Source organism: Trachemys scripta, chromosome 12 (genome assembly GCF_013100865.1).
Source record: "Trachemys scripta elegans isolate TJP31775 chromosome 12, CAS_Tse_1.0, whole genome shotgun sequence".
NCBI lineage: Eukaryota > Metazoa > Chordata > Testudines > Emydidae > Trachemys > Trachemys scripta.
In genome coordinates this window covers 8,049,193-8,073,486 of record NC_048309.1, presented here as the reverse complement: position 1 = coordinate 8,073,486, position 24,294 = coordinate 8,049,193, and the positions used below count along the sequence as shown (strand labels likewise).

At 40.5% G+C, this 24,294-nt stretch overlaps 1 protein-coding gene across 4 annotated transcripts in view; it reads left to right on the top strand.

Annotated features, from left to right (window-relative positions):
- OSBPL2 (oxysterol binding protein like 2) overlaps window positions 1-24,294 on the top strand; it is a 55,754-nt gene that overhangs the window by 24,488 nt on the left and 6,972 nt on the right. For 3 of the 4 annotated variants that reach the window (XM_034786594.1, XM_034786592.1, XM_034786593.1), the window contains 11 exons: window positions 5,644-5,791; window positions 8,577-8,652; window positions 10,515-10,649; window positions 11,949-12,046; window positions 12,781-12,963; window positions 16,385-16,492; window positions 17,392-17,481; window positions 18,200-18,323; window positions 21,848-21,967; window positions 23,119-23,242; window positions 23,934-24,024. In XM_034786594.1, the coding sequence (XP_034642485.1) occupies window positions 5,644-5,791; window positions 8,577-8,652; window positions 10,515-10,649; window positions 11,949-12,046; window positions 12,781-12,963; window positions 16,385-16,492; window positions 17,392-17,481; window positions 18,200-18,323; window positions 21,848-21,967; window positions 23,119-23,242; window positions 23,934-24,024 (1,297 nt within the window). Of the gene's footprint in view, window positions 1-1,787; window positions 1,826-5,643; window positions 5,792-8,576; window positions 8,653-10,514; window positions 10,650-11,948; window positions 12,047-12,780; window positions 12,964-16,384; window positions 16,493-17,391; window positions 17,482-18,199; window positions 18,324-21,847; window positions 21,968-23,118; window positions 23,243-23,933; window positions 24,025-24,294 lie in introns of all 4 variants that reach the window. The other variant, XM_034786595.1, reaches the window with a different exon arrangement.

Sequence of the window (24,294 nt, the reverse complement as noted above, 5' to 3'; positions counted from 1 at the left end):
TATATTCCAAGGCGCGTGTGGTCAGATTCTGGATCTTGATCCTTCTGTGGAGTGTCCAATCTGAGATGAGTTTGAAGTGATCATTTCTGGATTCTGTAGGACCTGAGGCCCTCAAAGCTGGATGCTCTTAGCAGAACCAGCAGTCTGCTCTTTCCAGGGTTATGCTCTCTTTCTCCACTGAGCTTGCCACTAAAAGGGCAGATGTGACCTTCAGATGTACAGAGGCCCATCTTGTAGACCACTGTGCTGCCTAAGAGGACCGGGATACACTTGAGTTCCTCAGTAGCCCAAGTTATGTTGTCCTTCCTCCTCATATGAGGAACTAGTACTCAACTCACAGGAAGCAAGAGCCTCTCTGCAGTGGTGACTGTGACATCCTGCCTGTGCTTGTCTCTTATCCTCTCCCCTGTGGACACTTGTTCTGTGCAAGAATGGATGCCAGTCTGTTGGGGTGGGGAATCTACTTCTCTGTCTAGGCTTTTTCAGTGGGGAACAGACACTTCACCGGGGACCTGTGAGAGAAAACTGCGTGGTGCTCACTTGTCCTTGCATATTTTGAGAATTCCTCTTTGTGGCACCTGTGTCCTGATTCATCCTCACTAAATGAATGGTTGTTGTACATGTGAGCAGGCATCAAGGAAGCCAGAGCTTGTTACTTGGAGCACAAATTTTCTGTCTTGTGTTTCTGGGTGGAGAATAGTTTCCTTGCGTTCAGGGACTACATTAGGAAACTTTTATGCACACCAGTAGGATCCACATGAGCTAGTTAGTGCACAACACACTGGTGCACATTAGAATTTACATCCCTGCTAGTGCAAACTAAAGCACCATGTAGACAAGCCCAGAGATTCTTCAGGAAAATTATGCAGGTCAGGGAACAGGTTACTTTAATCACTCACTTCTTGCCCGGGTTACTGTGCTTCTTGGCACTGTCAAGCTTGCTTGCACTCATTAAGGACTTCTATGCCATCTGGACCTGCTGTGGTGAGACTCTGTTCCCTTCATCAGTTCTGCCAGACTTCAGGTGAAAGGATCAGATGTGTTGAGTGGAAGAATTGCCATAGAAAGAGGAGAGTTCCTGGCTAGTTGCTGCAATGATTCCATCTTTGCCAAAACAAAAATGGTCTTGTTGATGGGCTCTTACCTTTGTTCCAAGGGTTAATCCTGAATACCATGAAATCTCCTTCAGCTGTCGTGGAAACACTAATCTCTCAGCCTGGGATGCACCTGAGTAGGTTGCTCTTCCCCTCTTACTGTTAATTATTGTTCAACTTGGGTCATGTCTCTTGGGGGGAGGAGGAACTGAAGCATTAGCTGTTCAGTTGCTGGTTAATTCATGGTTCTTACCATCTGGATCTGACTATATCAGCACTTTCTGCCTCTGATTGTGTGTTCAAATTGTCTTGTGAAAGGTAAGCCCTGCCTCCTGTTGAAAGTGGCTCAATACAACCGCAGTCTGTAAAAACTGGTTTTCTTTCCAAGGATGGGGGAGTGGTGACATCTGACAAAATGCAATTACCATAAATTGTATTTATCGTGGTCTGCCATTCAGGTTCTCTCCCACCTGCCCTCTCTAGGTCTGTAGGCTCTTGATAGGTTACATCATGAATTTGATTTTCTTCCTGTCTAGTGACTAGTACCTGGAGTTTAAGCTCAGGAAGCTGACGACTGATAAAAGGGGAGGTCTTATGTCGTATATACTCTGTGACTCATGGAATACTTTGCCTCCTTGCTTCCTGTTAGGTAGAGGTATAGCATAGTTTGAATGGGCTGATTTTCCTTTGCAGGATGGGGAAGAAGAGAACTACGAAAAACAGAATCACTGGTAAGTCATTTTTCATTAAACTCTTGAAATGGATTAATTTATGACCACGTCTGAATATATGTTGTGTGAATGATTTTGGATCTGTACTTTTTTAAAAAGCATTTTGGTTCACCTTTAAAACATATAGTTTGGGAGTTGTGTTGGAGGATTACGTTGATACTTTGCCACTGCTGCCTTCACAATCTTCTTATTTTTTCCCCTCTGAAACCCCACAGGTGGTTTATACCTCAGACCTTTTTTACTACAGTGTGACTATCCTGTAACTAATCTTTATCTGGTGAATGCCTCTATATTTTGGAGGCATTACTTAGTGATGTCCAAAGAAGAGAGATTTCCTAGAAGACAAAAACAACAAGGAGTCTGGTGGCACCTTAAAGACTAACCGATTTATTTGGGCATAAGCTTTCTTTATGCATCCGAAGAAGTGAGGTTTTTACTCATGAAAGCTTATGCCCAAATAAATCTGTTAGTCTTTAAGGTGCCACTAGACTCCTTGTTGTTTTTGTAGATACAGACTAACACGGCTACCCCCTGATTCCTAGAAGACCTTATTCTTTCAAAAAGTCCCACTCAAATGTTGTTTATCATTCCCCTCTCAGCAACCTGTTCTGGATTTTTTTAAAAAGCCATTTTTAGCTTTCCTAAGCAGTCCTACAGAGTCTTCTACTCCCTTTTTAAAATTCAAAATTACATGCAGAGACAAAATTTGGCTAACAATTGTAAAACTTTCTCAGCTGACTTGCATTAGATAACCTTAACAGCTTCTGAGAACTGGCTTAGAATGTGCACGTGGAGTCGTTGCCATATTTAGTGATTACCTACCTGAGCTTCCTATTTTAAAATGTAGATAAAATTAAGTGAAAATAAGCTCCTAACAGAGCAGATTTACCTATTTCTGATGTATTTAAGATAAGTTCTACCGGAGTTGGGGTTGAAGGTTTTTTGCCTGTCCTCAGAATTTGAATATATTTGTTTTGGTATTGTATAGTCATTGATGATGACCGGATGAAATTATATTTTGTTCTGTGTGTAATCACCCTTTCCATCTGAACTAAATACATGTTGACGTATGAGAACAGCATGAGTGACTCATTTACTGAGGTGAAATAGAATGATTGGTATGTAGACACTGGGACACTTTTTCAGTTATTCTGAAATAATTATTCCCTCAAAGAAATTGCAAGGTTCTAGGCACAATCAAAGGTTATAATTCCACCGTGAGATGCTTGTCTGATAATCATACCCTTGTAGACTGACTCAGCCTTTTATGGAGCTTTCAGGGTTTTTTTAAAGGCATGTTTAACTCATTGGAAGTAGCTGGTAAGAATGATAGTATTCCATGAGATTTAACTACACTTTTTTATTATAAATGAATGTCCCTTTTACTGTGGACTGGCTAATGATAAGCATGTGTTCAAGACAGGTGTTCCAAAGTAGTGTTTATTTTAATCATCTGTATATTACATCTATTATTGTTCCCAGTTAAGTGTTAAATCCCATTGGGATGAGTTTGTAATTATGTAATGACACACCTGAGAGATTGGGGTGTAACAGAAGGTATTAATGAGTGACCTCATCCTCTGTGCCTTATGCTAATTATAATATCACACCACCGATACTTCCCTCTGCTTCTGAGATTGCTTAAAATTAGCATGCTGGGAATGTAATTTTTTGTTTCAGAATTGTATAGCTTTCTGAAAGGAATTTCACTAATAGAATGAAAGCACTTCACGGGAGCTAAAAATACAACTTCTGCTTTAATAATATCAAAATAATAGCTCTCCCTTAGTTTATTAGTATTTAAACCCCTTGTTGGACTAAACTCAGCAAGTTAAAAGCTGAATTATCCTTGTCATAACCTGATTCTTATTCCGAAAGCCTGATCTAAAGTTAATGGGACTCTTTCTCATATAAGCAGAGTGAAGCTTTCCAGTGTCATATTAGTTCCGTTGTTGTTGTTGTTGTTTAAATTTTGTGGGTGGAGTTGTGTTACCTAAAAGAGACAAAAGAGGGAGGGGGAACATGAGAGAGGGTAGGAATGAATAGCCACTCGGCATAGGGGAGAGAAGGCCAAGGGGGAAAATTACAAAAAGCACTCTGGCATCAGTGCACTGCTTCTGCAGCTGCTCCTGCCAACTTGTGTCTCTGGCTGACTCCTCCATGCAGGTTTTTTAATCCTAGACCACATGACTGGTGAAAGGAGACGGGGTGATGCATGGGTTCTAGTTTTCATGATTGGTTTTCATCCCCAATGAGCTCCTGGTCTGGTGGCCCTAACTGGAGAAGGACGCTTGATCAGTTAAGTGTGCTCTTCTAGTCACCGAAAAAGACAGATGCTTTAATCTTGAAAGCATTTGGGATGTGTGTGAGGTTCTGTTAATACTGATGCCCTAAATATCAGTTAGTGAGTTGAAGGAAGTAAAAGTCTGGATAGGTGAAGCATTTCTGCTGGCAAACATCCTGTAGAACAGGCTGTCATGCAAATTCAGGAGTTCTATTTTGGGTGTTTTTATCTGACTTGCGTTTGTAGAGTATGGATCAATGGATGCACCTAAAGTGCCTTCATTTTTTGTTATTTCCCTGTAAAATGGAGATCAACTTCCAGATTTCCCCCCTCCCCATTATTAGAGCACCTGCTTTTCCCAATCTCACAATTTAGAGCCAACTCTAAAAAGTCTTTAAAAAGACCCTGTATAATTTACACTGCTTCATTGCACTTCTTTAAGCACTCTTTCAAAATCGTTACATCACAGCATCCTATATACCCTGAATTTGTGAAATATTGCTGCAAATTGTGTGTGTTTGTTAGTGGATTCACTCCTGCAGTATGAGACCTCTTGAGCCACAGCTGAGGATATGCCCCCTGGTAATAGATGTGGATGGCACCAAAGAGGTCGCATGCTTATTCATAGAGGTTGGGCGTGAGGTGGGAACACATATTGGGGAATCTGGTCAATTTCCGTTCCAGTATGGTGTGATGGTTCTCAGGGTGCCCAGAACTAGGTCTGTGAGTCACTTGTTACCCCCTGCTTTTAGCGAGAGAGAGACTTGCTTGTGCATAACTGGGTGTCAGCTCCCTGATGCTACCAGCCCGTCAGCCATCCAAACAATGTTCTCTGAGCTATGCTTTTCTTGTTTTCATGTCATCTTACTAGATTTAAAAAAATGGTGTATTCCTTATTTCAGCATTTTTCTTTGTATCATTTCATTTTATAAAGAAACTGTACACAATAGACTTAAAACTCCATTATGTATGTGCCAGTTCACTCTGACTTAGCAATGTCTGTTTCTCTATTGTCTCTTAGTAATAAAACTGTTTGTATAAATAGGTCATCTTCACTTTTAGAAGACCTATGACAAAGTAGAATCATAGAAGAGTAGGACTGGAAGGGATCTCGAGAGGTCATCTAGTCCAGTCCCCTGCACTTAAGGCAGGACATGCAAAATCATGTAGTTGAACAAAATTATTATAATTGCACTTAAATTGCAGCTCTGAAGTAGGGAAGGCCATAGACTTAATCAGATTAGAAGCTATTGAGCAATTCACAGTATTATGTTTGGTAGGATGAAAAAATTGGTTGTGGGGGCTTGATACTAAAGTGATACTTGGCTCTGTATGCTCTTGGAAACTAGATCATATAACAAAGGTTCTGGACTTGGTGATATTACGTAGTAAAATGCATTGTGTATGTCTAGGTTTTTAAGGTAAGTGTATTTACTGCTAGTTTATTACTAACAGGTGTGCAGTATAAGCAGGTACTGTATGTCGAGTCCTGAAGTTCTTGAGAAAGTTATTGACCTGTACTTGTTGTATACAGGCTTCGATTCCGACAATTCTTCAGGAGACTTTTCAGAAACAAATCATAAAGTTGCAGAAATGCTTGATCTGGATCCACCCCAAAGCAATAGGACTGGAAAACATAATGGAGAGAGGCAGCTTCATGAGAATGGAATTAAGAAACACAGGTAGGTATGTCAGAGTGCATGCTAACCGGTAAAGGCAACCTATCCAGTAGATGCAGTTGCAATTTCAGGGTAACTGTACCTGTCTTTTACCCTTATGTGGTTGCTTGAGGGCACGTGCTTAAAGGTTCCTGGCTCCCAGCTGTCACCTCACTTGTGCGGAGACCTGCATCTCACTCCCTTCTGACTGGGGATTTTAAGGCTGCACGGCTCCCTGCCTTACACTGTGATATCCCCAGCGAGCCAGACTGCCTAAACAGGCCTATGTCTGCACATTTCTTTCTCTGTTAAGGCTATGACCAGTGTATTGCCTGCCCTTACAAGTTACCACACAGCTTCTTCTAAGCAAGCACTTTTTTATTCTTAAGCATTACAGAGAAAACATAATAAAACAACAAACATTCCTACAGGCCTGCTAAAAAACTTACCAGAGGTCACCCCCAATTCCAACCTAGGGCTCTGATAGGTTAGTCCTTCAAAACCCACAGCTGGGTTTTCCCATCATTACAAGTTCATATCCGTCTTGGATCCGAACAAAAACTCAGACTGGACAGATTAGCTGCTGCTTTATACAGCTTCAGTCTTTGATCTTGGCCTTCTGTAATAGGTAATCAGCAGACAATGGCCCTTTCTTTAGTACATAGTTTTGAAAGGCTGGCTTTTTGCATCACCAGAGTTAGGGACTTTGCATTAACTTCTCCCTAGGGATTCCCCAAGAAATCCACTTACCCTTTATTGTCCCAAAAGTCCATACTTGTCTGGCACATTTTCAGTATAGGCTTTTCAACTCCCAGGTCTTACATCTGTCACATCTCCCACCTAGAGAAGTTGCATACAATCCAAGCCCACAGTAATACATACATTTAATACAATAAATTTTTCAAGGATATTGTAGGATTTTGCCATACACTATCTCTGACAGATGCTAATCACAGTGTCTGTTTTTATAGAGAATCTGTCACCTGCACTGCTGCCAACTCTTGGCATCTTTGGTTTTCTCCCCTTGTGTGCGTCTGACCTCAGCCCTTTGCAACACATCCCAGTGGAAGAGGACACCTCTGGGCATGCCTGTTGATCAAGACTGGGTGGAATGTTAGGCACTTAGTTATCAGAACCTCTATGTAGAAGCGCTGATAGGTATCGTTGGGGTGGTCTGTGTGAAATTATCCAATAAGTCTGTCTTTAAATTTAATAAAACAAAATAAACTGTTTGCAGTGTATTCAGATGAGGTATGTTATACAAAGCCCAGTGAGGAAGGGGTGCCCCTTAGCTTAGTTACAGAGAAAAGAAAGTCTTGCATCTCTTGAAACCAGTCCCCTCTCTGACCATTTCCTGGTCACCCCCTTCCTTTTGTGTCCAGAGAGAGATCTCCCTTTCCCCGCACGGCTCTGGAAACAAGTTTGCTCTCCTGTGTTCGAATTGACTATCCCGGACCGCTCCCCATCCCCATTTGCCCCAAGTAGCCTTAAAATCAATACACACAATAGGTGTTGGCATACATTTGCATTCCCCCATCCTGCAGGTGGTTGTTGAGGAAGGAGAAGGAAATCCTTTGACCCTTTTAAATAGCTGCCTTTCAAAAGCTTAACTTCTTGGCTCAAGTGCAGCATTTCACAGAGCACTTTGCCTGATTGTAACCAGTTGGTACAAGAGCCTTTCCATTAGGCAGACTGGATCCTCCGTATGCGTCCCTCTTACTCATCATCCCTTATAAGAAAATAAAAATTGACAGACTCCAGAGCTTTGTCAGAGTAGCACTTCAGCCCTATAATAATGGCTTTGATTGTCCCCTTCTCAAGGTCCATGCCTGAGCCACGTATGCTACTTTCTGGAAGTCAGGTCAGATGTGCCTGCAGCAGCATTCCATCCTCTTCCCCTCTCTTCTCCCCCCACCCCCCCCCAAAAAGGCACCAGGATCCATTCTGGGCAAGGGGGTGGTAGCTGTGCTGGCTAGGGAGGATTTATGTTACCTTTTAGCTGGCCCAGTCAGGGATACCTAGAAAAGATGCTACAGTCCTACATTGTAGTGCTGTCTCAATTCTCTCCTGATGTGGAGGTTGCTGTGATTTTGAGGTGTGTCTGATTAGTGGTTCTTCATTGGAGTTGTGTTGCCAGGGTTTGGGGAGGGGAGGTGTCCTCCAGGGAACTTACTCATTGCGGAGATGTGGGGCATCCCATTGATCTCTGGGAATTATGGGGGGGGGCTGCAGGACAATATGAAGGATCTGGGGATCTTCATGGAGACTTTCTCAGAGATCTTCTGCAGGTCTTTCTATGGAAGGGGGTGGGGATGACTTGACCCTGTGAAAGGTGGAATCTAATTTATTCTGTTAATCAGGGCATAGTTTCCTGGTATTTGTAGCATGTTCATTAACCTGGTAACTGAACGCATTATCATTGGGTCCCATCCCTTCCCTTTCTCTCCTGCCTGGATCATCCTGCTTTAAGGGGAGGGACTTTAAGGGAACACAGTCTGTTCTTTGGTGTGTTTGATAGGAGGATTCTGTTTGTGTGGTGGGTGTACATGTTACACGTAAAATATACTAGCTAAGGAGGCTACTTAGTTCACTGAATAGTTCAATGTGCTGCAAGGCAGAATACCGGAGTTCTACTCCCACCTTGGTCACTGCGTGACCTTTGGTAAGTCACTACACCTCCCTGCCTCCCTTGCCTCTTCTGCAATGTGAGGCTTACCTTCCTTTGTAAGATGCTTTGAGATCTGTAGATGAAAAATTTGTTATACATAAGATATTTGTTAATTATTCTAATGGCTTTTTCACCCTACAGAACATCATTACCTGCACCGATGTTTTCTAGGAGTGATTTCAGTGTGTGGAGTATATTAAAAAAATGCATTGGACTGGTAAGTCATTCTCTGCAGTCAGAAGAGACCCAGCTTTGATTCCCCAGCATTCTTAGTAAAATGTTTCTTAAAGGGAGGAAGATTAAGTTTGGAAGTACAAAAATGCAAAACCAAAGGCACTCAAACAGTGGAGTATTCTGCTGAGTGAAATTGACTAGTTTTATTGCTCAAGCTGAGAAATGCCAAAAGTAAGCAGCATAAATTTAAAAATTTTACAATTCTCTGTAAGGTAAGATGGTGTTAACAATTTGTCAGAACTCTTTTTAACTTCTGACTTTTAATCTTAGTGTCCTTTAGTAAACTGAGGATTGATAAACACAGTTTTGAATAATATAGTATTTGACATTTTGTCAGAGCTGTTCATATTGGCTTGAAAAGATTCATTAAAGAAATATTTTCATTATCTGACCCAGTAGTTGCGTATGTCGAACTGATAATTTCTTACCATTTTACAAGTAATGCCCTAAAAGACTTCTTCAAACTTACCGGTATATTCTTCAAACGTGGGTTGAAGAATATAAAATTACATAGCTCTATTTGTCATTACAACAGTTGTCAAAATATAATAATTTGGGGCTTTATTTTGGCTTTCACATAGCTTAAAGGGATGTGATACACCAGGAAATTTCACTTTCAACTGAATGACAGAATAAGGGAATTTGTAATCTATCCTATGTCCTGTTTCTCTATTGAGAGAGTTCATGGTGTAAACTCAGGCTAGTGGGCATGATCTGAATTGGGTCACCTGATTATTGTTGACACTAAGAATTAAAGAACTCTAATTAGCAGTAGATACCAATGTAAAGGACACTTGGTCTCCAATCTTAATGGTCAGTCACTAACATTTTCTTTAATCCTTTCAAAAATTTGCAGTCATTTATTGCAGTGCTTGCATCTTAATGGGAGGAGAGAATCCCTGTCTTATCGATGCACCTTTTTTCAAAAATGGCCTGTCTTTGTTTGGCTAGAAAGAGGCATTGGATAGCAAAAGAGCCTGGGGCCTGATACATCTGCTTGTTTGAAGCTCAAGCAATGGGTCTCTTCATATCAGCGGTAGAGCAGGGTGAAACTTATTTGGCGAATACTAAATTATCTGAAAAATGCATTTTTCAGGGCACCGAAACTATCTGCGAATTCAACTCCAATTTAGTGAATCGTTTTGATTCAACATTTTCTAAACCATTTTTTTTTTCCCATTTTCGTTTCATTGAGGAAAAAATCAGGGGAAAAATTTTTTTTGTTTGAAATGAGCCGAACCAAAAAAGTTTGGCCACCGAAGAGAAAAATCAATGATTTGCTCGGCTCTAACTAGGAGGTAGAATAAGAAACACGGTTTAGCCTTGTTTGTAGGGCACTGATACAAATAGGATCACTTAAAATTTGTGAAAACCTCTTCAATCCTGTTCCCTCCACAAACTTGAAGGTGTTTCAAAGTACAGTAGCGAATGTGTTGGTGGTTACAGCAATAATACTGTTTAGATGATCAGTGATGATTTTTCAAGGGATCCAGTTCATTATGCTATGAATGACTGGCTAATGCATCATCTGTTGGAAGGAAAGTTTAATCTCTTCTGCACCATCACAAGGCATTGAGTTGCAGTTACCATCTTTTCTTGGCTGCAGTTCTAGATAAGACTCCATGTGGAGTCCTTTATCAATACTCAGTAGGCCTCTGCTGTACTTCTAATCCCTTCCAGCCCTGGTACTTAGTGACCAGAACCAGGGGTCTGAGCTGGCCCTGTCGTGTGTCAGTGAAGACCACTATTGCCAACCCACCGCAGAGATCATCTTGGAAACTTGTTCTGGCCTGTTGGTAACCTAGAAGTGTGTCAAAGGGAATGACTTCTCCTTTTATCATCTAGGAGCTGTCTAAAATTACAATGCCTATTGTCTTCAATGAGCCACTGAGCTTCCTCCAGCGGATAACAGAATACATGGAACACATATACCTCATTCATAAAGCTAGCAGTCATGCGAACCCCCTGGAAAGAATGCAGGCAAGTGACATTTTCCATCTCCTCTTTGGCTTTAGAAAGGATTCCTCGTGTCCTCAAAGTCTCTCTTTAAGATGACATCCCATCTGATGAGAGATGGGTATGGCACTCTGTGGACTGGTTATAGGAAATACAAGAATTGCCCTAAAGGATCAGACTTGTGGTCCATCTAGTTCAGTCTCTTGTCTCTGACAGTGGCCAATACCAGATGCTATGGAGGAGGAACACCCCTGCAGTAGGTCTGTACATCACCTTGAGATGGTTGCAGGGGTCACTGCAGTGGGTGGAAGAGGAGGAGAGTACAGTCAGGAACTGAACAGGCCCCTCACCTTTTTAATCGCTGTTTTTAAAATTGCACAAACCCCACTATTTTTAGTGAAGATCCGATTATGGCTTTGAACAGCCTCAAACAAATCCATTTGCTAACTGGCATTTTGAGAGTTTTTAAGAGTGGTGTGGTGGAGACAGACTTTATTTCCCATTCTTCCCTCCCACCCCAAACCCTACATACCTTGGAGTGAGTGGAGTAAGTATCTGGTTAGTCACATGCTAAAAGACTTGTTGATGGTGGACCTGAACTAGTGTACATCAGGGTTTAGGTGTTACTCTGGAACTCTATTTCTACTTAAATGAAATGTAGAGAACAAGAAGCACGTGGTAAACTGTGTATGATAAATACATACATACAGTTTAGGCCCAATCTGTGTGATGCTACAGTTGTCCTTTATACCTGGCAGCAGGATTATTAAATATAACAAAATAAAAACTGTGCTGCTTTGCAAGGTACACTGGTGAAAATGACCTCTCCGTAGTGACATTGGAAATGATACCTAGCTGCTGTTATGTTAAACTAGATTCTACTTTACAGTCACTGGGCAAAAGAAGGGGAAGATGGGCAGAAAGGAACAGTCCAGGTCTTTCTTAGAGCTGCGTGAAAAGGAACAGAGAGTACTCAGTGTGATCTGGAAAAGTTTGTCAGAGAAAATGATTGCTTTTTGGGAGTGAAATATTCATCATCTCGCGCGCGTGCACACACGTATTACTTATAGATCATTATTCCTAGTTTGGGTCTGTCAGGATCTGAGAATGTGTTAACCTTAAGAAGCACACAGCAACTGCTCTGGCTGATTTAAAAAATGACACACTCTTGTGTTTGGGTGCATGTGGAGAAAGGGGGGAACCTCAGGGGTACAAGAAGAAGTTGGTAGAGTTCCTGAACATAGAGGGTTTTTAAAAATTGCTATAGCACATTTTTCACTGGAGCTCTCTCTGAAGACTGCATCCTGCTGTGTTTGTTTACAGGCTGTAGCTGCGTTTGCAGTTTCTGCAGTAGCTTCGCAGTGGGAGAGAACTGGCAAACCATTTAACCCTCTGCTAGGAGAAACGTATGAATTAATCAGGTGACACTGAATTCTTTTAAATGTCGTTCAGGAGGAGGGATGGTTGGTGGTCAGTGATTTAAACTGACTTCATGGCAAATTGGAAAATAGTGTATTCCCTAAGATAAAATCAGTTCACTCTGACCAGTCATATATCTAAACTCTATAGCCACGATTGGCTGAAAACCCCAGTGATCAATATGGAATCTGAAAAGATAGTGATTTTTAGAATAAGAACTTTATTTCTATCTGTAGACTCATATTTTCTGAATTGTACAAGGGCAGTGAAGTGTATATTCTATTCTTCCCGAGAGCCACTCCTGCCAGAGACTCTTAATTATTGTAGCAAGTGCCTTATTGATGACATAATGTGAGAGTAGATTGAGACCCTTTCATCTGGTCAATTGTCCTGTAAATCATATTTGAACCCAATTTCCCAGAAGTGGACTACTGTTGCCCAGCAAGCTTTGGAATTGCCAGGAGTTGCCCAAGTGAAATTACTTCATATGCATTCCCGGGTTGATAGTGTTCAGTTTGTGATGTAGTTTTCATGGTGGGGAACGTGTGTAAGCATTTATTGATCCCCTACATTCACTATGGAGATGATGGGATCTGAGTTCAGGTTTGGTCTAAAAATCCTCAGACACGTTTTTAAAAAAAAGTGTGATCTGACTTTTATTGCAATTTTAATAAGTTCCTTCTTGATAAATGTTGACTACCTAACTTTTTTTTTTTCTTTTTTTCCCCCTGCCTAGGGAGGATTTAGGATTTAGGTTGATATCTGAACAGGTCAGTCACCACCCACCTGTTAGTGCATTTTATTCTGAAGGCCTCAATAAGGACTTTGTTTTTCATGGATCAATCTACCCCAAATTAAAGTTCTGGGGGAAGAGTGTAGAAGCAGAGCCCCGTGGAACAATTACTTTGGAGCTTCTAAAGTAAGTATAACCAAAACCTTTTTTCTCTGTTGGACATATATCCCTTAACTATATTAAAATATAGTAAATGCTCTAAAGGACCATAATATATATATCTGGGCCATGACTGCCTTGAAGAAGTATTCAACTAATTATGAAACTTTTCTTGGAGTGGGTGGAAGGAGGGGATACTAGGGATTTAAGCATGGGCTATTGCTCATCGGTTAATTCCAGGGCTTTGTTGGAAGAATGCCATGGTCTTGCAGCTGTAACAATTTGGCCTGATTTTATTCAAAGGCAACTGGCATTTCTTGAAACCAAATGCTATTTAAAATTACTTGTTCTTTAAATATTGTTAGGTGCCTGAAAAAAAGAGAACTAAAAATACTTTCGCTGAGATAATCGATGCCACGTTAATTTCATTGGGAATTTTGCCTCTAAATACCCCAGGTGGTTTTGATAATGTCAACAGTGTGTATGTGTAAACTATATATAACTTCTCCAGAACAGATACTGTATGCCATGGTAAACCCCAGGAATTCAGGTAAATTTCTACCTACCGTTAGACACGACTCGCGTACTTGTGTACAGAGGCCCCTTTATTGAAACCAAATCTCTATTTCCAGGTTACTCCCAGGCTCATGTCTGACTGAGAGCATATCTTACGAAGCAAGTGATTTCATAAGTTGTTTTGTAGCATGGCCGAGCTATAATTAAATTAAAAATCCTCCCTAGACTTTTCGGTAAGGAATTAATGAGTGGTACTCAGGGTGGTAGTGAAGTAAAAGTCATTCTGGAACTGAGCACTTTGAGGTGGTTTCATAAGAGCTCTTCTACAGATGTAAATTTAGAGAAGTGGTTCTGAAATCTGCTGCTTTTGTGAAACCTTTAAATAGACATTTGGTTTTAATAAGGTGGTGACTTGCTTACCTTATAACAGGTTCACTTCTATTGGAGATTCTTGTCTAACTGTAACTCGATGCTATGATAGCTGATCTTTCTGGGGAATATAAAACATGAGCTGCTTGGTATCTGAACTGTGTTGTGATGAAAACAGAGTAATTGGGCAGTTTGCCTCTATACCCCAATTCCTTGGTATGTAGATAAATTATTTTAATACATTTTTAAATGCAGACTACAAATATTCAACCAAAATAAAAGCTCGTAATGGAAAAATTGCCTTTATTCAGAAAAGTGTTTCATTAACCTCTTGTGGTTTGATCAATCAAAAAGCAAGTTGAGGTTTTGTGCCATTCACTTCAAGGTTTTTTAGGATTCTGAACTGTTCAATGCTGTACTTCTCCTGTGAACACACTAGAGTCTCTATTGATCTAACTAGATCTGTAAGCATACCAGCAGTACTGGGCAAGAATTCATTAGAAACAAATGTGTTTAATAAACTACATTGTAAGTAAACATACATGCTGCTTTTGTGTTAGTCATGACTGCACTTTCAAAACATCCGTAGTTTGATTAGCAGCCACCTTTCACTAACCCCAATATTAAATTACATTTCAAGTGGTAAACTAGGACAGGTGAGTGCTGCTTCAACTTGTTATATTTGTGGACCATACAAATGTTGCCATCCCAAAAACCGCAGGATGAATAGAAATATTAAAGTGCTCTAATTTCTTATGCCACGTGAGCCTTATATGAAAATGCAACTATTGTTCTAAAGTTCAGGGGGAGGCAGTTTGTCACTTCCCCATCGCTAAAGGAGTCAAACTTTAAGGCTGTGTCTATGCAGTACTGGAAAATGACAGACCACTCAGATACATTAAGCAAAGTTTTGTTCAGTCACTTCTTGATATAAGGTGAAGGTTACAAAGTGGTTGGTGCTTTAATTGTTTGCTCTTGCTGCCATTATATCAAAAAACAATTTTCTTGTATTCTCTGTATAAACAGAATTGAGAGAGAAAAGTTTGACTTACAATATTATTAAAATGTCTTAATTGCTTACAGTGCTGAATCCAGACAATATTTGCTTCATCAGTGTTGAAAGAGGGATAAAAGATGACTTCATAGCAGAAATATGACTTGGCCAAGCCAGTGAAAATAGGAATCCAGTTGTTGACAGATTAACAGTTTGACCATTTTTAGAAACTTTTTTTTGGGGGGGTGGAGGACTTGAGTCAACAAATACTGTCTTTGTAAAGTTGGTGCTACAGAGCATGTTTGATACAAAACTAAGCTGAGAATTTTAGTGCTAGGATTTTTTTCTTCAGAGTAACTCGGTAGTAAAAAAAAAAAAATAGGGATGAAGTGGAAAAATGGAATTAAGGATTAAATTAGATTGTGAACATAGTTAAAAAAGACTGAAAATAGTGTCATGGACTCAGTGACAAAAATCTCTTTTCAGATAATGAGCTGGCATTCTATTCAAGTATAAGGCCTACACAAGAAGGTTATTTTTCTGGTGTCAGTAATTACATAGCTTGTAGAATCAGGGAGGTATGAGCTCTAGTGACTAATGACACAACTCCTACTGACTTCTGTGAAAGCAGGTGCAGGCCTCAAGGGTTCCTCCATGTTGTGAGGGCTTTTTTTCTTTTTTTTTTTTCTTTCTTTTTTTTGCGGGGGAAGATTGCAATTTTTTTTTTTCAGTTCATTCCCCCGGAACTCTCTTAAGATTAAGGGCTTGATGTGTCTCCCCTTCCCCCTCCCCCCAAACTGGTAGTCTGCACCTGCAGAGCCCATTGACTTCCACATCTCTGAAACTAGGCCCAAAAGCATTTAGCATCAGATGCGTGTGTGAAAACCTATCAATCTGAGTGGGTTGGTCTGCCTAGTTCCCAGTGGAGAGGTGTCCGTGTCTCTATCAAAACTGGTCGTGACCAGTATCCTTGATGGCAGCCTCAGCAGAGATGTTCATATTAAATAGTCATGAAGAGGGAACTACTTTCTTGTCTTTCAAAGTGGTCTCTCTGGGTCATGGCTGTGGCCTGTGGTGGGGCTACTTGGGGAAGGTTACAGTGTGGCTTCCTGTGGCTGAATAGACTTCAGTGTCTAGGACTGTCAGTCAAAACCCTTGTGTGAGCATCAGATTCTCTCACAACTTTAAAAGGACAAATTAAAATATTTAAAATGTCTTGATGTGCTCCAGAGCAGGGCATCAGTAGCAATGTTATCAAAGGGCACACATTTGTAGATGATTCCATAGGCAATTTCCTCTTTCTCTTTTTTTTTTTTTAAATCACTTATTAATGTCTAGTGAGATTCAGATAGAACACACTGCCTTGGTTACAAAGAAAGTCCGTATACTTTAAAAAAATAAAATAAAATAAAGCTAAGTAGATACTGTTCAGTGGGGTACTAAGTGTTCCACCCCACTACAAGATTCAGGGCAAATTAGAGTTTAATGCTGTTTCACTTTCTATCTTTAGTTCAAGAAGTGGATTTAGTTTCATGGCATCTGACTTCACTTTTCTGGCTTCTTTCACAGACATAATGAAGCTTACACGTGGACAAACCCAACCTGTTGTGTACATAACATAATTATAGGTAAACTGTGGATAGAACAGTATGGAACAATAGAAATTGTAAATCACAGGTAATATTACTTATTATGAAGCTATGAGCATTGGCCATTCTAGAGACTGATAAATGATAATCACAGCTCCAAAAGCCTTCCCCTTTGTAATGGGTCTCCTAGGTCCAAAATGTTATCTCCTGTTGATCTGCTGAAAACTGTCTAAATTATTTATTTATTCTGAACTGGTTAAGTAGTTTTTTGTGTTTGAAACAAATATCAAAACAGTGATAACACATGATTATGCAGAAGACTGGATGGGATACAGAATCTTTCAACTCCAGGTCACCGGTTCAAACCCCCTACAGTTGATAGTGAATTGCCATTTAATGGCTCTGCAGTGAATTATGTTTAACACATACACATCATAAATCACCATCCCGCTAGTCAATAATGGCCACGGTTATTTCAGTTTCCGGAATTTAGTCCAGGAATCCTGGCTTGATGTCTGGCTGTAATGTAGTTTGGCAGTAGCACTTGAGTGCACATTTACAATGTGAGCTACCTTTAGTAGCTTTGTCAACTTCATGTGATTAGCTCACCATCAGGGTATTGATAGTGATATAATAAGAAATACCCTGGCTAAGGGACAGTCCTATATTCCTTTTCCTTTTGACTCCCAATGACTCCGGTGAGTTTTATATGCACACTTTATGCAGAGATCACCCATTAAAGCCTTCCTTTGGTTTTAACAAGCTCTCAGTGTTACCTTTTATGCCTGTCTTAGAATAAAAAAGAGCAACAAGGACTTCCAATAATCTAGTGGCTTTTACTACCTGATATCTAATATTAAACACAGGTCTAAGTGATTTCATTAAATAGTGTTAGTTTCATTTTAGCAAAGTAAATACGTTAGTGAACACTGCACTTCAGACATTTAGATGCTGGCTTTCTAAATGGTACGCTTGTTCCCTTTACAGTACTGGAGATAAATGTATCCTTAATTTTAAACCATGTGGACTGTTTGGGAAAGAGCTTCACAGAGTAGAGGGTCACGTTCAGGACAAAAAGTAAGTGGAAAGTCTGTCTGTCTTATACTATATGGGCATCTAGTACTTTCTTTATAGCACTAGCTTGTTGGACTGACACATGTTCAACATGACTGCTAAATTTTTACATTGGTACAGACTCCTCCCGTTCTCATTCATTTCTATTTTCGGGGTGAGCATTACACTTACTGGTTTTAGAGTGAGCATTTCAGTCACTATTAGCAAAGCTTTAATGCCATTTGCACCTTGGACTTTAGTGCAGCAATCTTGATTTAAAGGAGAGGTATCCAGAGACAACAGAGAGAATAATACAATTGCTGACTGTGTCCTTTCCTTAGTAATGTATTATGACTTCTAGTCTTCATTTAAAAATATTAACCAAAAAATGCTAACAGCTGTATTCCCCAAATGCAACCTGTTCTATAGCTCTTGGTCTTTATACACTACAATATCAGCTTCATTGCTTCTATAATCAGTTTAACAAGCACAAGACTGATGGCTAAATAGTGAGGGAGCATTCAAAGCACAGAACTGAATACCCTAAATGTTGGGATAAACTGAAATGTTCATCTTTGCATTTATGTTCTGACAAACTTCCCAGAAGTTTGTAGTAATCAGGGAAAAAAAAGAAACAGGAAAACCTTAATGTAATCTGGATTAAGTCATGCTGATTTTAATTTAGGCTAGGAAGTTATAGAAATTGGGCAACAAAAATAAGTCTCCTTTCCTCTATAAATAGCAAGAAGAAGCTCTCTGTGATCTATGGCAAATGGACAGAATGCTTATGGTGTATCAATCCTGCCACATATGATGCTTCTAAAAAGAATGAAAAGAGAGGTGGTGACCAGAAGAAAATGAAGCCGGTAAGGTTTTAGTATAATTGTTCAGGAGAGAGCTGGTGTTGCTGTATCTCTCCCATTTGAAGGAAGTATCTTCAGAAAAGGAAAAATTTCTTGTTAGAAGAACATCTGTTGATGTGGTTGTGGTGAACTGATAGCTATAATGGTGGATATTTTTCATAACTAGGTCCCTGATACCAGGAAGTGATGAATGCTCTGAACTCCCATTGACTTCAGTGAAAGTTGAGGGCATTCAGCATCTCAGAGAGATTGGTCATGGAAATTGGGTTGATATTTGGTGACTACTGTTACAGAGATTGAGTTACATTTTGCTGTCTGCTAGTAAGGAAAATGGCAGTATTGCCAACCTCAAGCATTTAAAAATCTGCACGAAAAATCACTCGATTGTCTTAAAAATATAAGATTTTAAAAGTTTGGCTTTTCATTTCCCTTCTGCGTTTTGAGCCTTTAGGGTTCATATTGCAGAGAAGAGCTTAAAAATGAGGGCTGTAAGGTTTTTAAAAAAACAAGTTCATCTTCCCTTTCTGGTTAACTTACATTTAGAAGGGGAGTTGCCCAACAGGAAGCCAATGGAAAGCATTCATAAGGATTTTTTTTAGAGAGGAAGCTTGAAAAGTAAACTTGAGCTTGATTTGAATTCAGAATACTACCCATCTATTACACAAACTGAAGCATATCAAACCAAACAGCACATTATTGGATTAAATACATGTACATCATCTAGATAGACACAATTTCTTGTTTTGTTTTTTAATTGTGTGACATTTTCAGCTAGGTTGTCAATGTACTGGACTTCCCTATTGATGGTCATTATTATTTTTCAGGTAGTCTCTCAGGGATGAAATCCTTTTGACCTCTCTGCAATTTAGCTCTGGAAGGCCCAATTCACAGTGATTCCACTATAGAGGGGACTGGTGGCAAGAAGTGAGAGTGCAGGGTTGAAGGTGGGCCAGGGGAGGAATGACGGGGTGGGGGGTGACCCAATGATCCATGACTTGTGTAAATCTACTGAATACAGACAGTATCTGGGGCAAGGTTGCACTGGGTGAGCTACATCTATAGCTGAAAGATGGTGGTGGCAGAGACTGTGGTTAAGTTGCACACATCCTGTTTTCAGATTTGGGAGGAAGAATATTTCCTCACCGCAGATTGCAAAGCCCATTTATTCAGGCTTCACCCTGGGAGTGTGAATTTCACTCTTATTGTGTGAAAGATGCAGTGATGCAATATTACATTTTTGTAGCCAGATTCTTCTTGGCTCTAAATTTTTGGTTGACTGTTGCTGGTGGCTTGTGAGACTTGCATACAGTTTTTAAAATGGGTGAAAATTTATAATACCATTCCTGAATGTCTTTTTCCTCTGTATGTCTTGAGAGTAAAGCATTAAGTAGTAGTGCCAAAGCTCACTGTAATGATTCTAAAATACTTCTTGCATTTCCTCTGTTTACAATTTTGGAGTGTTTGATACTGAAATAATGGCACTACCTCTGACAGCACAAACTTACCTCCTCTCTCATGTTGTTGTTATAAGGCAGTAGAATATTTTAATGCCAATTTGGCCAGCAGATGAGGTCTGTCTGATTGGTGGTTTCCTGAAACCTGCAATCATACCATTTCCAATTCTAAATGGAAAAAAATAAAATACCTGGACAAAGGAAAGAGGAAACAGCCCGTCTTTCTGTATTTTACTCTTGCTTTTAAAAAAAATTAAAACATATTATTTATGGTAATGAAACAAAATTCCATGCAATGTCACCTTCTCCAAAGGAAAGGATCCTTTAAGGATTGTCACTGTTGGGTTTCATGCCTTCTGTTTAGGGAGCCATCGAGCTACCTGATATGGTAGGGCTTATGCACAAGCAGCACATACAATACACCCTGTGTTTTAATGATTGAAAAACTGATGGGCTGGCTTCACTTTAGACTATGAATTTTTTTTTCCCCGCTGCATTTTACACTTCATGAAGCCTGGTTCTTTTTCAATCTCTCTAATCTCATCCTGAGAGGAATTGTTACATTTTGTTCCTAGAATATCTGAAACTAGGTTCCTTAATTCTGTTGGAATAAGGTATTCATTTTTTTTTTTTACCACCTCTTTGTAGAGTGTAAGAGATGATGGGACCCCTTCAATCAGTTTTAGACTGGTAGTGCAGTGACTGTGTAGGCAAATGCAACAGCTATATGCACCTCAACAGCACCTGTCTGTCTTCTATGGAGAGTGGGAATGTTGGTTAGAATCCTGGAAAAGTTCTCAATCTTTTTTTTAAAAGCATCATGAAATCTTTAATGACCTCTAGGCAGCCAGCATAGATGGCAGAAAGAACCAGTATTGCACTGTATTAGGCATGAGTCCTGGTTTAAAATGATGGCTTGATTTAGGTAAAGAAAGAAGTAGTCAGAGGATCTAAAATGTTTGACTCTTGAAATTGTGCTTGGTGTGCTTCACAGAGGCGTAAGGAACATTAGCATACCAGCTTGCTAACCAACCCTCAGAATCTGGTATGTGACTACACAAGACTCAGAAGTACAGATGTCTTATGACTTATTGCTTACCTAGTGCTCCCAATGTATGCAGCACTTTACATAACAGCGTAAGGCTATGTCTACACTGCGCAGTAGACTATGTACTCCGCCTGCCTGCGTGGGTTTAAATAGCAGTGTAGATGGTGAAGCCTGGCTTAGGTAAATAGAGTACAAACCTGCCTGAGGTTGTGGGTTTGTACCCAAGTACGTGCTCTCTATTTGCCCAGGCCATGTCTTCCTGTCTACACTGCTGTTTTCAGTCATATAGTGTCCTTCTGTCTCCCTGTTGTGGGAAGAGACTCTTGTGCGAGGAAGGGCTCTGCCAACACCCTGCTGATGGAGCCTTTCCCCACGGCAGGGAAGAACTGTGGCAGCGGCTGCTTCCCTGCTGCCAGAGTTTTCCTTGCTGCAGCAAAAGGTTCTGGAAGTTGGTAGCTGCTGAAGCTTTTCTCTGCTGCCTCCTTGCCCCCCACCCCCGTACTAGCGCCTTTCACTGATGCATGTAGCTACACGCCATAGTGTGAAGGCAGCTTGCTTTTCACTGTGGCCTGTACCTACGCATACCTTACGTGCTGCCAAAAGTGGTGTGTAGTGTGGATATAGGTATGGATGCATTACCACAGCAGAAGAGCTAATAGTCGAAGACAGGAAAAATAGGATATGGGTTGAGAAAAGGGAGGGTGAAGTAAACAAGAAAGAAAAGATTTCTGGAAGACATGAATGCTGATGACAGAAGGTGCTTTTGCTAGATAGAAAATAGGTGCTGTTCCAAGCATAGTAGGTAGCGTGGAAGAAGGCATGAAGTTGAGTAGGAGGAGATGAAGGGGCAGTATGGAGGATGAAGAAGAGCATAAATGAGGAGGAAAGGAGAGCAGAGATACAGGTGGGGTGAGATAATGGAAGGTCTTGAATTTGATAGAATTTTTAATGTCCTCTCCAGAGAACGCTAGGCAGAAGAGCTGTATGTAATTTCTCTCTGTTCCACTATTGTGTTTTTGTTTCAGAGCGAAGATGCTGGGAATGATGAGGCCGATGATATGCCAGAGATCCAAGAGACTGTGCAAGTCATACCAGGCAGTAAGCTACTTTGGAGGATAAATTCTAGACCACCAAACTCATCACAGGTGACTAGTTCAATAAATTAGAACTCTCTGGTCATGGTGGCTTTTCCAAGAACGTTATCGTAATGGACAAGGGTAATTCATCTTAGGTACATGGTATTCTTATAGGTAGGGCCCCACCCAATTCACGGTCCATTATTGTTAATTTCACGGTCATAGGATTTTAAAAATTTTAAGTTTCATGATTTCACCTATTTAAACCTGAAATTTCACGGTGTTGTCATTGTAGGAATCCTGACTCAAAAAGGAGTTGTGGGGATGGGGGTTGCAAGGTTAGTAGGGAGGGTTGTGGTACTGTTACTCTTACTTTTGCGCTGCTGCCTGCAAAGCTGGGCCCTCAGTCAGCAGCAGCCGCCACTCTGGCCGCCTAGATCTGAAGGCAGCAGCGCTGAAGTAGGGGTGGCATGATATGGTATTGCCGCCCTTACTTCTGCGCTGCTGCTGGTGGGGTGCTGCCTTCAGAGCTGGGCGCCCGGCCAACAGCTGCCACCCAGCTCTGAAGGCAGTGCAGAAGTAAGGGTGGCAATACCATGGCCCCCCTAAAATAATTGTGACCCTCCCTGCAATTCCCTTCTGGGCCAGGACTCCCAATTTGAGAAACACTGGTCTCCCCCATGAAATCCCTGTAGTATATGGTAAAAGCATACAAAAGACCAGATTTCATGGCCTGTGACACGTTTTTCATGGCCGTGAATTTGGTAGGGCCCTACTTATAGGTAGATTTGAAAAACGCCCAGAAAATCATCCTTTGATATGAGGGAAAAATAGGCAAGTTTCTTTTAGAGAGTGTGTCTGTTTTGTGTGTCCTTTTCAATAAATTATAAAAATGATAACCTTGAGATAGGTTCTCTGATTCTGAGCTATGAGCAACAAGCTTTCTTGATCCTCTGTAGCAAGGACTCTTCAATCACTGCAGTACGATGTTTTTATTTGCCTGAGTCCACAGCACAATTAAAGGTGGCAATTTCAAAAGTGCTCAGCATTAGCCAACCCTGCTCTTACTACAGTCAGTGAGAGCAGATTTGGTTCAATAAGTGCTTTTGAAAATCACATTGTGACAGCCCAGGAAAGGGAATCAAATGTCACTTACTGTGATTAAAAAAAAAAACAAAAAACACTTTACTATATATGTATTATCTTTATTCTGTCTTAAGATGTACAATTTCACCAGTTTTGCTGTGAGTCTCAATGAGCTGGAAACGGGCATGGAAGCAGTTTTAGCTCCCACTGATTGTCGTCTACGTCCAGATATCAGAGGCATGGAAAATGGAGAGCTGGGTATGTGTATTTGCTAGAGATCTGGTATTTGTTAATTCTTTCTCTTTACAGCCCTCCCCTCCTCTGACCTTAGGGAATATGGAAGATAACTGGTTTGGGGTGAGGTGGCTGTCCTAAGGTTTTTACCCACCTCTTAATTCTGGGCGATAATTGTATTTCCAGGGTAACTTTGTTTTTATCACCACAGCGTGAATGATTGTGAATGTTACTCCCTCCAGAACAGTGTACATGACTGTTCTTGCCAGCAGAGTCTGGCAGTGTAGGAGGCCAAGGTAGATTCTGAATACAGATATCCTGTGTTACAGCACAGTTGGAAGCACATACTGGGAAACTGGTCAGAAAGATTCTTGTTTGCTTGGAAAAATATGTAGGGTGGAATAACAAGAATGCATCCTGTACTGCTTCTGGCTGTATCCAGTTTGAGTCCTTACCCCATCCAGTACAGTGTTTCTGACACATGAAATACCAAGTTTAGGATTCCCAGTATGTTTGTTGGATCATCCACTCCTCTGGTGTGCTGCTGCCTAGAAGGGGTCAGAGGTGACTGTTTTGGTTTAAGGAGAATGTGTACAACAAATGCTTTCCTGTGCTTAAAGTGAATTCAATTTTATTTCTCTCCAGCCTTTCCCAGGTTTTGTTCTTTTTGTCTTTATTTTGCAATGTAACCAGTTCCTATTTAAATGTTTGTTAGACCTGGCTAGCAAAGAAAAAGAGAGACTAGAAGAGAAACAAAGAGCCGCTCGTAAAGAACGTGCAAAAGATGAAGTGGAATGGAGGACAAGGTAACTATTAGAGGAGGGGAAGAAAGTTGGGCATGTAGTTAAGGTTAGCGAATGGTTTGGTTTTTACTGTTTGATTCCTCTTTGCACTACAGAACAATTTATAGTGTCACTTAAAGCCCTTGTGGGGAAAGAACATTTGAAAAATGCAACATGAAGTCAAAATTGTAGATTATTTCATCCCAAAGTACCCATACTGCTGTAAATAAGTTGAGGCTTAAACTTGTCCCAAGAACACCACGGGAGTACCAAAGTCTTTTGCCTACTGGGGTT